This window comes from Phodopus roborovskii, unplaced genomic scaffold (genome assembly GCF_943737965.1).
Source record: "Phodopus roborovskii unplaced genomic scaffold, PHOROB, whole genome shotgun sequence".
NCBI classification, from domain to species: Eukaryota; Metazoa; Chordata; class Mammalia; order Rodentia; family Cricetidae; genus Phodopus; species Phodopus roborovskii.
The window spans coordinates 3,519,740-3,536,719 of NW_026126525.1; the positions used below are offsets into that span (position 1 = coordinate 3,519,740).

Sequence of the window (16,980 nt, forward strand, 5' to 3'; positions counted from 1 at the left end):
TTATGTTTTATGCAAAATGCAGAGCAGCACTGCCTGCAGGAGGAACATGCTGTTAATCCCCAGGCAGGTGTGGGACACTGCTCACACAGGCCTCAGCTGGGGGAACACTGTTAATCCCCAGGCAGGTGTGGGACACTGCTCACACAGGCCTCAGCTGGGAGAACACTGTTAATCCCCAGGCAGGTGTGGGACACTGCTCACACAGGCCTCAGCTGGGAGAACACTGTTAATCCCCAGGCAGGTGTGGGACACTGCTCACACAGGCCTCAGCTGGGAAGGACATTGTTAATCCCCAGGCAGGTGTGGGACACTGCTCACACAGGCCTCACAGTGCTGCATACACACCAGTCTCTCACAGCGGAGAGCCTATTACAAACCACTGGGGAAGTGTACGGTGTACATGTCAATTATAACACAAGAGACTCCTAGTGAAAACCATACTTCACAGGTATAAGATGCAGTTCAGAGAGGCAGAAATGTGAGAAATTGTGAGACCAAGGAAGAAAGCAAAAAGAACCAACTAGGAGCAGTCTCATGCTGAAGAGAAAAGTGAGACTGGGCGGGGATTGGAGGACCCAGCCCAGCAGTGAGAAGCAGAGGTCTGGCAGACACTGCATGGCAGGCCACAGCCCCTTGTAACCTCAGGCACAGGAGGCCCAAGGACCTCCTGGTACACATACATACATGCTGAAAAGCATTCAAACATAACATAAAGATAAATCAATCCTTTAAAATTGCCTTTATTTGTGTTTTATGTGTGTAGGTGTTTTACCTGCCTGCATGTGTATCTGTGCAATGTGTATCTGTGTACCAAGTCTAAAAGACAACTCAGATCCCATGAACTGGAGCTACATTCATACCTCACCATGTGGGTGTTTGGAATTGAATCTGGGTTCTTTGGAGGAACAAGTGCTTATAATAACTAAGCCATCTCTGCAGCTTCCCCTTTTAAAAAGTGAAATTAAGACAGAAGAAAAGAAAGTGAAATCAAAACTGTTTCTTAACACAAAATTCTTGTGGCTTCTGCCCAACTTTCTATAGAGAACCATCTAAACATGTGTCAACAACTAACGGTATAGTAATAATTTATCATTTTTAAGCTTTAAATATAATTTCTTTCATAGGGTCTTTGTTGATCCCAACTGATGGGAGATGTCATTCAGTATATGTTTCTCATACTGGTTAATGAACAAAGCACTGTTGGCCAATAGGAAAGGAAGATAGGAGGGACTAGGAGACGAAGAGGAAAGAGAAAGCAGTAAGGAGGAGTCAAGATGGAGAGTCTGGAGAAAGCAGAATGCCGGCCGGCTTCCTGGTAAGAGAAGGCCACGTGTAAATACTAGATACATAGAAATGGGTTAATAATTAAGACAGAGCTAGCCAATAAGAAACAAGTAACGGGCCAACAGCATTATATCAAATACAGGTGTGTTATTTGGGGCTGTCGAGGCAGCGGGACAAGACCAGCAGCGGGAGGAAAAACCTTACTCCTTACACCCAACTTTCTCATTCTGTTCCCAGAGAAGTTGGAATACTCATTGTCACTGCTTTCAAAGGTCTTTTCCTCATCTCTAGCTGCAGGAGTAGCCCTAACAATACGACTCTCCCATGGTAGCACCTCATAGTAGCATCTCATTACAGCAGAGTAAGGTTGCCATGGAGTGCTGTCTTTACCCTGGCACTGTCTCCCTTGAGGCCTTTCTTTCCCAATGCTCTCTGACTCATTATATTGAAAAACATGTAACTTTGGTAAGGAGAAATTAGGGCTTGTTAGGTGGTAAATCCTGTGTCCACATTCCCAGGAAGGAACAACTAACCATGTATGTAATCTTGTCCTGAAATCTAGATGAACAATAGAACAACGCTATGGCAGAGTTCAAAGCACTGGGTGACTGATGGGAGAACCCATGGCTGTTTAAAATGCAGGCTGATCATGAAAAACGGCTTGTGTACCTCTTCTGACAAGTCAGTTTACTTTTCTGAGCCTTGGGCAAAGAGCTAAGAGTCAGCTGTACTCCGATTCTTTTCAGTTCAAACTCTGTGACTTTAAGGTCTGGTTTGCACTGGGCTAGCTGGGTGGCTAACATCTACCAAGGTAAAATGAAAGTGACTACGGGAAAGGCTCCATTCATGAGGATGGGTCTGTTTCAGAGACACAGTGAGGTTGAAGGAGGCTACTGTGTTCACTATCAGTGCAATGATCTTCCTTGCTTGCCCAAAAGAACAAATTAAATGTGGTGATTTAATTTTTCTTTGGGGTGTTTAAATGCCGTTTCATTTTGGGGTGCCAGGGATGAAATGTAAGTGCTATGCCACTGAGCTATATCCCTAGCCCCAGAACATTTTTTTTTAAAACTAAAGTAACAACAGGAAATGTTTAGTTAAAACTGTAAAAATCCATCATGGAAATAAGAATCCTCCAATTGACAGAAACTCAATGATCAACCAGTTCTGGGATACTGAGTATGCTATTAAAGCCCAAGACCATGTTTGGATAAAGATGTACTCTACGACATCATCTAATCCTAAAATTACTGAAATCCATTAGCAGCTGCCAGAATCAAGTCCACAAAAGACTATATGTTGAAGAGTATGTTGAAGTATGAACATTTAGGAAAAAATAAATATAAATACTGTGTACATTAGTGAGGTAGACTGTTCTGCTTGGTTTATCATATAAAGACCTCTATTTTCATGAGAATTCAAAGAAATAAATAGGATTTATTTTCTATTCTCAAATTTGGGGACTAGTTACAACCTCTGCTGTTACTTGTGTTTGCACTGCTTGTGTAAATTACTTTATGTGCACAGAGACAACACAGTTGGAAACCAGTCAGTCCCTAAACTAAAAAATGAATTGGAATTGCTGCTTTTGAATTCCCCACAGATAACATGCCAGTAAAGCAAGTGTAACTGACTGCTACTTCTAAATATAATAAAGGAGGCTTACTTAAGATAATGTCAGTATTTGGGCAGTAAATCCATATGTTCAGGTTTTGTCTACTGGGTTTTAAAATACCTTCTGGAAAAACATGGGCAAGTTTTTACTGACAGCAAATGCTTTTGAAATCTTCACAATATAAAGATTAATAATAGTTAAAAACACACTGTACTTTCAAAAAGAAAGCTTTTTCTTTGTATATATGTTCTTTAATAAACATACAATTTCAAAATCTGGAAATGATGTACTATCATAACTAGTTATGTGAACAAATGAAACCTAAAAATATCATGTATTATCTTCACAGAAAATACCTATTTGGACTCACATTGGTATATCTGCATTCTATTAAAGTAGGAACATACCTATTACCTCATGAGATAAACAGATCACATGATGGATGTATTTTGTTAGTCCAATTAAAAGTTACTTACTCAACCAAAATACATTAAACTGACAATCATAGTACAATTTAAAGATTTTCATTCCATTAGTATTTGATCTCCTTAAGGCACAAACCAAGGTTCAAATTTTTAAAAAAATCATTTTACTAATCCATACTAATATTAACTTTCAAAATAATAATCATTTGAAGTCAATACATCAGAATGCTACACAATATTTAATTACTTTTTCTTTTGTGTGTGTGTAGTGTGTGCAGAGCATGCATGCAGGTAAGCAAGTGTGTGTGCCTGCGTATATGCACGTGTGGGTCAGAAGAAGACAACAGGTACGTCCACGTCCACTATCCTTCTTCACCTTATTTCTTTATGACTGAGTCTCCGACAACACTAGAAACTCCCTGTTTCAGCTACAATGGCTAGCCAGCATGTTCCCAGGATCTGCAGGACTCTGCATTCCAACAATGATGTTACAGGAATGCAAATCCAAGCCCAGATTCTTAGTGTTTCAGTTCTTATGAAATCTGGTCCTTCCATCCGCAAAGCAAATGTTCTTAGACACTGAGCCATCTCTTCAGCTTCATAGTTTACCATAGTTCTGAATGGCCTGGACCTTACTATGTGGACCAGGCAGGCCTCAAATTCACAGATATCTGCTATCCTCTGCCTCCTAAAGACTGGAATTGAAAATGTAAGTCACCATGCCCAGCACCATGGTTTTATTTCAATATTCACATTAAGAACACATATTGCTCATTCTAAGTATCACAAATATTTATCTTGGTTTTATTTATCTTCATTATGTATCTTTATTATTCATAGGTTAAATATAATCTATCTGAACCATGACAGAAACATTTCTACTTGGCATCTTCAGGAACGCACAGACATAAGTTCAGACTAAGTTACTATTCACATGTGGCCTACTGCTGTGTAACACTGAAGGGGGATGGCATGACTTCAGGAGTGGAATCCTTTCTTATAACTACTTATAATTTTATTTCCCAGTTTAGAAAAGACTCAAAACCATTTCATATCAAGAATACACAGCACCAGGACTGGAGAGATGGTTGGGCAGGTAAGAACACTGGCTGCTCTTGCAGAGGATCTGGGTTTGGTTCCCAGCAACCATGTGGTGACTCACAACCATCTATAACTCCAGTTCCAGGGGATCCGGTGCCCTCTTCTGGCCTACAGAAGCACTACCCACATACACAGTATATAGCCATATATGAAGTACTCACACAAACATGTAAAGACTATATTGAATTACTTCACAAAGGCACTAGTGCTTTATAAGATGCATATTATACACAAATTCACAATATCAATGAAATATCCATTATTTCCTAATTCCTGAGTTGAAGAAAACACTGCAGTATGTCTTTTACTAGGACAGTACATGCTTCAACTTAAGAACAGGCCCTTAGCAGAAGGAAGGCAGTCTATGGACAGACTACTAAAATTTCGATGGTTTTGAGTTAGGGGATAGGGTAGGGTAGTTCTTTGCTGTGTACACATGAGGACTTGATCTCAACCACATACAAGCCAGGCTTGGTGACAAGGCTTGTAACCCTATCACTGTGGTGATGGGGGTGAGAATGGTATGAAGTGAGATAAGGATAAGCAGATCCCTGGGGCCTCCTATTTAGGCAGTGAGTTTTGGGTCCATCTTATAGACGGCACAACTCAGACTAGAGAAGAAAACTCATAGACATGAAATGGTATAATCAATTCAAATCTAGACTGACTTTAAATCTGTATCCCTAAGTACCATGATTTGAGAAACGTAGACCCCAAATTTACACCTGCCATTGTATTGTGGAGCCCGTTTTGAAAGCTGGTGGTCTGCAGCCCACCTGGTACCGAGCTAACTCACCTCCCCTAGAGCTATGTGACCTACTGCTTCTGAGAAGCACAAACCACACAAGCCATTCCCTGAGGCCTCCAATAAGACAGCACAGCAAACTGCCTGACCCTTGGGGCTCAGAGATTTAAAGTGTACTGGGGCATACTGTAGGGAGGACTTCAGTGTGCTATAGGGAGGATTTCGGCATGCTGCAGGGAGGACTTCGCCATGCCATTGTGAGGACTTGAGCATGCTGTATGGAGGACTTGAGCATGCTGTATGGAGGACTTGAGCATGCTGTAGGGAGGACTTGAGCATGCTGTAGGGAGGACTTGAGCATGCTGTAGGAAGGACTTCAGCATGCTGTATGGAAGACTTGAACAGGCTGTATGGAGGACTTGAGCATGCTGTAGGGAGGACATGAGCATGCAGTAGGGAGGATTTGGGTGTGCTGCAGGGAGGGCTTCATAGCACACTCTGGGGTTTTACACTCTTCTGGTAGAAGAGTGAACATAAACTGACAGAGAAGTCAATGTGGCCTAGATGCAAAGGCTTGGCAGTGGAAATCAGACTTGTGGAATGGTTTAATAACCCTTCTTTCCTTTAAGACACAACCTTAGGTATTTTAATGCACTTATCTCTCAGACACTGACAGAATTACTAACCTTCTACATTCATGGCTTCTCTCAGAACCTGAAGTTTCTTTTGTTTCTCTCGAATTCGATCCAAAGCACTTGATACTGCAGAGGAAGTTGGTGATTCCCGAGTGTGATATAGTGACTCCACTTTCTGAGGGCCAAAGATATCCAAGGCAATGCTTCCTTCAGAGTACCTGGCCTCTTTCCTTCTGGGAGTGGTTGAAGTCCGTCCTGTTACCACCTCAGGGTCACAGTGCTGGTACCTGCCAGTCTCTCCAGAAAAGTCCCTGTCAGTCGTACAATGTAAATCCAAAGACGAAGCCCAGACCTTCTTCTTGGAAAGTGCGTTGATTCCAGGGAAAATCTTTTTGTGTGGACTACTAGTTTTGAACTGGTAAGGGGAGGAGACAGTCTCAGAATCTTCAAGCCTGGAGTTATTACCGGATGGGATATCCTTGAAACAATCTTCCTCATCTTGTGTGTCTCTGATGGACAGAAATCCCATAGACTTACTAAGCCCTTTGTTAAGAAAAGTCTGATGAGAGAGTAGAGCCTTGTGTGTGTCTAGAACATCTGAAGTGGAACTTCTTCCTGGAATGATAAGAGTCTATCATGTATGCGCAGAACCTTTAGAAAATCAGCTAGAACGTAACCCCCTACTGACAAGGAAAGCGCTGCCAGCTCCCTAAGCCATCCATGTGGAGGACCAGAGAGAAAACGACAACGGTAATCGTGAGAGTGGAAGCAGAAGGTGCAAGTTCCTGAGTTCATGGTTTCTCTCTCTTGTTTTTTTTTTGCTCTGCTTTGCTTTGGCATTACTGGGGATTGAACCCAGGCCCTTGTGCATGTAAGAACTCTGCCACTGAGCTATGCCTGCATCACAATGCTCTTACAAACAACGTAAATAATATATGAACATATGAACATACAATTTTCAGTAGTATTATTTCAGTCCCCAGAAGTAAACTATTTGGTTTTAAAATGAAGATAAAAGTCGTTAATACCATCTAGTTTTGTAGATGTAATTTTGTAGTAATTAGTCATGAAATTATTGGGGATAACATAATGTATACTATAGTTTTTTTAACTTATAAAAATGTAACTTAAAATGTGTTTCCAAGGTAAAAAGTCCTGGCACATTCTGATCCTTTAAATAAATGTTTAAATGAAGAAATAATTCTTTGTATTCTACATAAGAATAAAATGTTAACACTTGAAATTACCAAATTCAAGATTTTACTATAACTATAATGTATTCAGAAAATTTTACCATGTCTGAAACCCAGATAATTTCCATCTAAATTGTTAAAGGAACCCATGTTTTCATGACAGACTATTATAGAGACTAAAATTTCTTCCTTTAGAATGGAATGCATCACTATTTGGTAGCGGCAATTTTAGCTTTATATTTAGAGTTCAACAGAGTTAAATCCAGGTATTTATTCTGTTGGTTTTTAAAGTTATATGGAGACATACCAGAAATGTCCATTTGGTTATATTAATTCTATGAATCAATAGACTCAACACCAAAAATGGTATTTGTCCAGTACTGAAAAAAAAAATGTAGGAAATATTTTGAAGTTGTTTCCTCAATAGCCCTAAACACTAACACTGACAACTTTCTCTGATGTATTCTGTGACCTCTCTTAGAAAACAAACATGCTGTATAATATGACTAGATTCTTGTTGGTAACAAGAAATTGCTTACAAATTCATCTGAATCTACCAGTTGTCACTTTGAATACAAATAAAATCTAATCTTTCTCAAGAACAAAACCAAGAGCAGTCCCTCCCATTACCACATGTCCTTGTAGCTACTGTCTTCCCAGCGCCTCCTTTTCAGTCATTACTTCCCTGCTTTGGTCAGGTTCCCGCTACGCTGTGCCTGGGTGGCCTTCCGACTGCCACTCTCAGTGATTCGGTTCCGGGTGAAGGTGTCTCAAGGGTGCCCTTTCTCCCTCACACCTGCCTTCCTTGCTGGGGCTGCTCACCCTCCTTACTCTTGGTTTTCCTTAATCATGTAATGTGTTTCCAAATGTCGGGTTTTCTTGAGTATCAACTTCAGAATTCTTTCTTTGTCTATTCCTTATAAAATTTTATTGACAACGCTTTAAGTACTACCTGGATTTGAAAACCTTCCCCTGGGGAAGTTCCAGTCTTACATAGCTCAATTTCTGCTGCTATGCTTCAGGAGCACCTCAGACTGGTCAAGGTTGATTCATCTTGTTTTCTGCTGCCAGAGTGATCCATTCCTTTCCAGGCTTTCCTAATACTGTAAGTGGCACTGTTGCCTAACTGGTTACTCAAAGTGGAAATACGGGCCCTGTTCTTAAATGACTCATCCTTCTTACCTCCATCAGCAATTACCGTTTAAATTTTTCAAAGACACCTTGTGAAAATACTCAATCCCACTGCCATGGCACCATACCCACGGCTGGCTAGATCACTGCTGTGACCTTAGATTAGCTGCTTCTATCAACCCCTTTCAATGTCCAGAATTATCTTTGATGTGAATTCAATCATGTCACTGACCTGTTCAACAAATCACAGACAGCCTATCACACATGAAATGGAAACCTCCCAGGACTGAATTCTTTACATCTGATATCTATTTCCTCGTTTCATCTAAGCCACACTTTTCTCTATTGAGTTCTTATACATAAGAATATACTTTTCTGCCTCTTCTTTTCAAGATCTTTCTCATGTCCAGTTTCTTTGCATTCAGTAGTTTTATTTTAGTATTGTCAAAAAATCAACTAACTTATTTATCTTTATGTGTATGGGTGTTATGCCTCTGTGTGTGTGTGTGTGTGTGTGTGTGTGTGTGTGTGTGTGTGTGTGTACACATCACGTATGTGCAATGCCTATAGAGGACAGAAGAGGGTGTTGATTATCTGGGACTGGAGTTACAGAAGGTTGTAAGCCACTATAGGGGTGCTAGGAATTGAACTTAGGTCCTCTGGAAGAAGCCAGTGCTCTAACTGCTGAGCTGCCTCTCCAGGCCCCCCCACCCCACCCCACCCCGCCGTGGTTTTATTTTAAATAGGACTTCCTCAAAGCAGCCAACTCTCTGTCATTGTAATACAAGCAAAATACTTAACAGAAGCACTGCAGTCTCTTGGCCTTGAAGGAGGTAAGCGTATGTCTGCATTAGAGCATTAAACTGTTAGTGTTTACCAACAATATATTAACTGGTTATGGTATCTCCAGAAGAATGTCTTCTCCAGGCCACATAGGCCTAAAAGAACTGCTAACTACATGGCTTTCGGGAAGCTTCTGATTTACAGACTCTGTTCTATGGATGGATGGAAATTAATCAGATACTGAAATATATATGCAAAACATTCATGCACATAAGAGGATAACAATAGAAGAAAGGTGCTATGGGGGAGGCAATGAGAAAGAAGGGGGCATTAACTGGGGATGGAGGGGGAAGAGTGATGTAAGACAGGAGAGATAAATAACACCATGAGGATTTAAAACACACAGAAAAATATTATTATATAAGCTTACTTAAAATATGTTTATACATGTATATACATATGTATGTGTGTGTATATATATGTGTGTGTGTGTATATATATATATGTATATAACTCATACATACATGAGTTATGTCACAGGGGGACATGGTATCCCCCACCCAAGAGCTATGTAACGTTCCATCATCAGGCATGGGAACCTCCCACAACCCCCAGAATTGTTGTTTGAGGGAACACATGAGTCTCCTAAAACAATATAGGCTACTGCCACTGTCCTTTGTGTCCTTCCAGAACTTGAAAGTAAGATCCTATTGCTGAAGACACCACACATTTCAGACTCAGGACCTGGAGAAATAAAGCTGAAAGTGACCTAGGAAGTTCCTCTGTGGACGGGGTTTGCAGCACGGGAAGGTACTATGCAACCTGCCTAGGAAGAGCAGCAAAACCTACAAACAGAATCCCAGTGTAAAGCTACAAACCACAGCTACTGGCCTGGCAACTTATCTCCAAAGATGCAACAGTGGCACTTTCACTGGAGGTAACCAACACCTGTCTGATTGAACTGAAGGCCTGCTGCATGGGAGAGATTCCTGCCTGGTACTACAGACATAGCCAACCACACATGACTGGAGAGGTCATAAACCCTAGAGGAAAACTTACTACTGCCATCTCCCTAAACTTACACAATTTCAAACTGTACTGTAAATACTTATTCTTACATTCAGAGGCCAACCACACATGACTGAAGAGGTCATAAACTCTAGAGGATAACTTACTATTGCCATCTCCCTAAACTTACACAATTTCAAACTGTACTGTAAATACTTATTCTTACATTCAGAGGTAAGTATAGTGTAGCTGTCCTCACCCCAAACAAAGCTTCCTTTATGACAGACTGAATTCAAATTCACTTCAGGTGCCATAGCTGCTCAAAATGTAGAGATTAAATGTGTCTCTGAGGTGCTCAAACCCAACTGGTATCAACAATGCAACCCTTAAACCTAAGGCTCAGGGAACATCACAGAAGAGGGGGCAGAAATATTGTAAAAGCCTGGGACTAGGATGCCTACTGCTAGACTGGGTAGCATGCACTAGACATCATAAGAAAATGAACCCATGAACTCCCAACTATATAGTTGCTTGAACAATATTTGCATGACATCATCAGCTGACATGCCAACATGGAGAGTGGAAATTTCACAAATTCTGTCACTGGATGAAGAATGATGGGTGGTCAACAGGTGATGAAAGGGAGAAAAAAATCAGTTTCCTCCAGGGACAAGATCCCAAACTTGTGCAATTATAGGTAGTCTGCCCTGAACACATATGAAGATGGTCAATGCTATAAGGACTCATTAGATTATCTGTGTGCACATAGTTGTATATATGTAACAATAATTATAAGTTTGGAAGGGAAAGGCAGGAGTGAGCTAGAAGCAATGCTCATGTATGAAGTTTTCAAACTAAATTAAAAGCTCATTCTACAAATAAAATAAAACAAATCTTCAAAAAAAAAAAAGCAAGAAAACATATAGTGAAAATAAAGCAATCTACTTAAAAGTTTGTCAAAACTTTGTTTTGCTCCTCCAAATCAAATATAGCTATGGTGCAATTTGTTATTCAAGTTTTCAAATCTTACCTGTCAACATAATAATCACAAACTTAAAATCTCATGACAATTACTTATAAAAGACAATCTTGAATGATAATTAAAGCCTGTTTTGGTGGCCAATGGGACCACAAAAAGGATGGTAAAGTACAAAGAGTCTTAAAAGGAAGAAAGATGGGGGAGTGGTAACATTTGAGGAAACTGGGCAGAAAATGGAAGTGTGAAACAAGATCTCTCACAAATGATCTAATGGAAAAGTGTAGGAGTTACAAAGTTATAAGTTACAAAAATGTTAAAGGGAGAAAAACATTGTGGATAAAACAAGAAAAACAAGGCTAAGTGTGTTTTGACCTTTTTTGTTTTTGTTTTTTCCCTGCATCTCTTTGTCTATGACTGGTTTTATTTTAATTTTGGAATAAAAGGGAGACGTGTTCTTAGGTAGGTGTGTAGGCACATGTTAAGAATCAGATGTCAGCTGTCCCAAACAAACCATGTTTAACCCAAACACCCCTGTCTGGCAGGACTGTCATCACATTCTATCATGCTAATGAAGCTCTCACTATCTTCAACTGCCTGATTTACACATTACAGAATGTGTAAAATAAAGACCCTTCTTTATGTAAAATTAAAGATGTAGAATAAAATAATAAGAATTCTATAAATCACAAAGCTTACTAAGTGAAGTAAGGGCATTGTTACTTTATGTTGCTAAGGCACTAGGGAAAAATTCACTAATCTAGTAACAAAATGTGAGTTCAAATATAGGACCTAGTCATATTAGTGAGAAGAATCATTGCATCCTAGGCTAGTGCTGATTAGACACTTGAACCTGCTGGCCAAAGAGCATGTGTTGATAACAGCGATGCCATTTAATCATCTGTGCTTGAGACTAAACAAAATCTATACCACTTGACTGCTTTCTCCATAGTTCTAAACATGTTGCAAACTATTTGAATTATTTTACCCAGTAAACAATAAAGACCATTGCAATCATCAATAAAGCATGACAGCTGTGACCACTGCCGGGCAGTGATGCCAACACTCAATGACAGCCATGCACTGGGGCTGCTTTTGAGGTGGAAGAAACAGTGATAGCCCCTCATCCTGACACACTCCTTCCACTGTACCAGCAGAGCAACGAGATCGTATTAGGACACTTGTCTCACTGTAAAATTTATACACTATTTACCTCACCTTATTTATTCAGTCACTTCCACTGGCTTTCCATATCCTTACTCCCAAGCAGAATAAAAGAGGCTGTGTCTTGTTTTTATATTTATAGCTTCTTATAAAATAGCTCCCAAAAGAAAAATGGTTGACTGACTTGATTATAAAATGTTTACAATCCAGTTTAGGCAGCATCACTTAGCAGAAAGACTGCTATCAAGGAACTTTGGTTTTAGTTCTATCTTCCTAATCAACTTATAAGCTCATGCCAGCCAGTCAATCTCCATGTTTCTCATTCCCTTCATCTACAACATGTGGGTATGAGCTAACATTCCCTGATGTCAAGATGACAGAAGTGAGCTAACCCAGCTGAAATATTCTGAATCCTTCTGAACTAAAACAATATAAACTAAATTTTGTCTCTTTTCTAATTCTGCCTTGTTTTATCCTAGGCATGTAATTATTTACCAAGAGGGATTTACAAGCTTGTTTGGTTTGAAAATAATGAAACCAGAGACCAGAAAGCTCCCATAAAAGCCTCAGATCTATTCTCGAACAGGGGGAGGATACATCACACTGCTCAAAATTGGATAACAGGTAGACTTTACTCTCTCTTCAGGAGGCTGTGGGCTCAATTTACAGACCCAGATGATCACCAATTATAAGTATCCCATTTTACAATGAAACCATAACACTCTCCTGGAGAGTGTACAGTTTGTTAAAAATCAAGTAGGGAGCAATAAGTAGAATAAAGACAAAAGCTTTAAGAAGATCAGGGCAAAGGGGCAAAGTGGCACACACCTTTAATCCAGCTCCTGGGAGGCAAAGGCAAGTAGATCTCTGATTTTGGAATCAGCCTGGTCTACAGAGTGAATTCCAGGATAGACAGAGGGATACATAGAGAAAATGGTCTCAAAAGACAAACAAAAAAGATTTAAGACTATAAAAAGTCTTCATGGGGTATATCCCAATTATTTCAATTAAACTTGAAAAAATTCCTTGCAAAGCACATCATGGGTTATCTCTTTTTATTATATGTGATTTAATATTATCCTTAATTTGTATCCCATAACTCACGTGTTTCCTCTCACACACAGACTCAAAAAGACACAGCACTCCTAGGAAGGGAACTTCAGTATTAAAAGAATCTCCGGAGTTCCCAGCTGTCCTTAACAATGTGCTCAAGCACACAGAAAACAGACACAGAATCTACACACACTCCTGAGTTTCTGAAGCCATCACCACCTATCTGACGGTGGTGTAGGTTTCCCCTAACGCTTGGCAGGAAATGCTTGTGTTTTGTGTGAGTAGCTAGTGAAGCCATGCTATCAGTACCGAAGTATTAAGTAACAAAGTAGGGGCAGGTCGCCCACCAGTTTAGGACTTCACTCTTGTGACAGATTTCAGAAGCAAGATTCAAAAGACACCTTTCCAGATCAGTCACTCACACACAAAATAGTAAGCAGTACTAAATCAGCAATCACACAACCAGATACAGGCATTATCCATAAATTGGCTTGCTTCTTTCAACCCAGGTCTGTATCACATGACTGTCCTACTGCTTTCTTTACTAAACACTTTGGTCCAGATTCTAATACACTGTAGCACCATTCATAGACACTTCTAACTGGAGAATACTAAGGAGAATATTTCATGGCAGTGTATGATTACAGGGAGGGATCCGAATACACTGTAGCACCAGCCATAGACACTTCTAACTGACAGATAGCACAGAGAATGTTTCTAGCTCAGAGAATGTTTCATTGCAGTGTAGGGTTACAAGGAGGGGAAATAAGATGCCCCAAAGAACATCAACACCCCAGCAGAGTATCTGTTCTTTAACTGCTAATTGTTCTCCAGTCTTAAACCTCTGGAACAAGTGTTTGCTGTGGACCACTGGCTGCTGATTGCTTCTGGCTTATGGAGCCACTTTTGCTGTTCCAGCTTTGCTGAGGTTTGTAAGACTGAATAAGGAACTTGAAATGGCTCCTGTAAGATCCTTGCTACCGTGTGAGCACTGACAAAGAACATCGAAGGATTCCTTCGTTGCTATCTATATGCAACCAAAACAATGGTGCCATCTCTACTCCAAATGTAACTGAAAGAAATGCATGATTCTATTTTTACTCCAAAATGGAAATTGAAAAACAACTAATTTAACCTGAGTGACAAATTGTAATTCTTTACAAATTCTCTTCACTTTAGAGCTGTGAGAGATTGTATTCTCATCCAACTTTTACAGAATAAAATCAGTATGTATTAATGATTTCTTAGTTTGTAAGAATTATCTGCATTGAAATAATCCACAAATCATAATTCTAAAGTTCTATTAAGCAATGCCACTGAGTGATGTTTATACAAAATCAAAGTCATACATAAAAGGGATTAAAATTCACTTTCAAACTTTTAATAGTTTGTTACAGTAAGAAAAAAGTCAAATAATATAAGCCAAGACAGTGAGACGACTTTATTTTAATCCATATCTCACCCATAGTTTCAAATCAGTGAAATAATAGGAGTCTCTCATATTTCTTTATGTAAACATTAAAAAGCTGTATTATAAAAATAGGGTTCTACTACATTTTACTGTCTCACAAAGTTCTTTCTCATGCTCATATACTGAATATTTACAAAGTAAAATGAATGTAATCATCAGCATGTTTTTCTTATGTTCAGGAAGCTGAACTTACATAATTTCTTATTTAAAAACACAAAAATAAACTGCTAGGTAGGATATGCTACAAAGCAGATTTAGATTCAATTGGGTCTCTAGTTGCTACCCATGAAATACCATAAACAATTTGTGTTGGAAACATTAAAACTGTGAAACCCTGATGGTAATGAAAAGTACTATGTTAATGTTAATGTTTCACAGCCTTTAGAATTTTATAAACTACACATGGCAGGGTGACTTTTCCCCCCAATAGACCCTTGATGGATGTGGAACAGAACGAAAGTATCACATGGTTTTTGGGAGGTCTTGAAAGAGCACAAACATCTAAAAGAATTAGTCATTATTATATACTATTATATTTAATAAGTCAGCAAGTAACATTAATAAATGTTAACTATACAACATGTCCATAACTGGAAGCAGCAGAGGACAGAGGGAAAGTCCAGGAAAGCTGGGAACACAACAGGAAAGAGGAGAGAGCACAGGTACGGAAGGTGGGGGGCATAGGCAGAGGGAATGTAGGAGGGAGGGAGGGAAAGAAAGGACGTGGGAAGACGGGCAGAAGGTCTAATGTCTCACCCATGGGTTCAGAATGAGTCTTTAAAGGACGTTACTGTGACTTGCTACTGACATTCAAATAATTCTCAGTTGTTATTCTGTTCTAAGAAGGACAGTGACTGAAACAGACTCTTTGCACCAGTGTCCAAATTGTATCATAGTTTAAATCCTAGTACAGAAACAAGACTGTTTCCCACAGAGTGCGTTCACATAGTTCACATATCTGAGGGACGTGAGGACAGCAAAGGAAACACTAGCAAAAAAGGATTTAAAAACACCTTACTTGCCAGCAGGGAATTCTAAAAACTAAGGTAGACAAACCCCACTTTGTACTTTTTCCCCTTCTACTACTTTTTTTTAATTGAGCTATACATATTTCCCTACTCCCCTGCCACTTAGTACTTTTTATCCATACATAAATTATAAATATTAGGGAAGAATCTTGACCTAGTCAAAAACAAGTTTACTATATCAAAATGAAAAGTTAAGATACTTTTTCAGAAATAATAATAATTATTTATAGCAAATAAAACAAACCACAAAGAGAGGGGCATATAACCTATTAGAGCACCATAGAGTCCCCCATGGACACACCTGTCCTGCCAGTCCCCCACAGACACACCTGTCCTGCTCTTCTTGACTTCAGCAGAAACAGGGCCCTGGTTCGAAGTACATTCTTTTTTATTAGGAGGTTTCTGAACTCTGCAGATTTATAAGAAAGGTTTCTCACAAGGTTGTTTTGTTTTTATTTTTTAAATAAAATAGCTATATGCTGGTTGTCTGGTTAAATTAAAAGTTAGAAAATGGTATTTTTTCTAATTGATTTTATTAGACCTTGTACATTATAACATGTTTTATTTGATATACTAGTTATTTTTACCTCAAATAAAATATTCTTGCTAGTGTTTGTTATCATGACTTTCAATAATTCTTAATGAAAAATAAAAGGAAAATAACAAATATAATCTATAAAATCAAAATTCATTTAAAAAAAAAAAAAAGACAAGCCTGGTTGGTTCTTAGCACTTAAAAAAAAAAAAAAAAAAAAAAAAAAAAAACCCACTTTTGCCGGACAGTGGTAGTGCACAATTTAATCCCAGCACTTAGAGAGGCAGGTGGATCTTAGTGGGTTCAAGGCCAGCCTGGTCTGTGGATCGAGTCCCAGGAAGGTCAAGGCTACATAGAGAAACCTTGTCTCAAAAAAAATTTTTTTAACCCTATATTTTTATATCTACTTTAATCTCAAATATTTAAAATTTCCATGAATTTAAAAAACCCATTATATAATAACCAATCACTATCCATATTTATTTACCAAGCATCCCATAACCTATGGCAGTATTTGACAAGTGCAAATTAGAACATACTCATGAAATCAATTCAGTGATTAGCATTTTAGTGACGAGCATTAAAAGAGAACTAGAAAATCCCAGCGTGCAGTAAGAGTGGTATTGCTCTCTGGGGCTCTCACTTCAGTGGTGTCAATGTTCATAAATACATGTATGTGCTCATCTGGTTATGGTTTCACCTGACTTTAATATAAACACCTTGATAACGTAAGTAAACACTAGAAAGGACAGAGTATGTGTGGGAGCCCTGACAGTTGAGGTTTTTACATAACTGTAATGTTTACTTAGTACTGCCTGATGTTTTTCTCTGTT

At 39.0% G+C, this 16,980-nt stretch overlaps 1 protein-coding gene across 1 annotated transcript in view; it reads right to left on the reverse strand.

Annotated features, from left to right (window-relative positions):
• Positions 1-16,980, reverse strand: part of Ptpn13 (protein tyrosine phosphatase non-receptor type 13) — a 163,526-nt gene that overhangs the window by 88,111 nt on the left and 58,435 nt on the right. Inside the window, exon 7 of the mRNA XM_051198176.1 lies at positions 5,857-6,420. Within this exon, the coding sequence (XP_051054133.1) occupies positions 5,857-6,420 (564 nt within the window). The remainder of the gene's footprint in view (positions 1-5,856; positions 6,421-16,980) is intronic.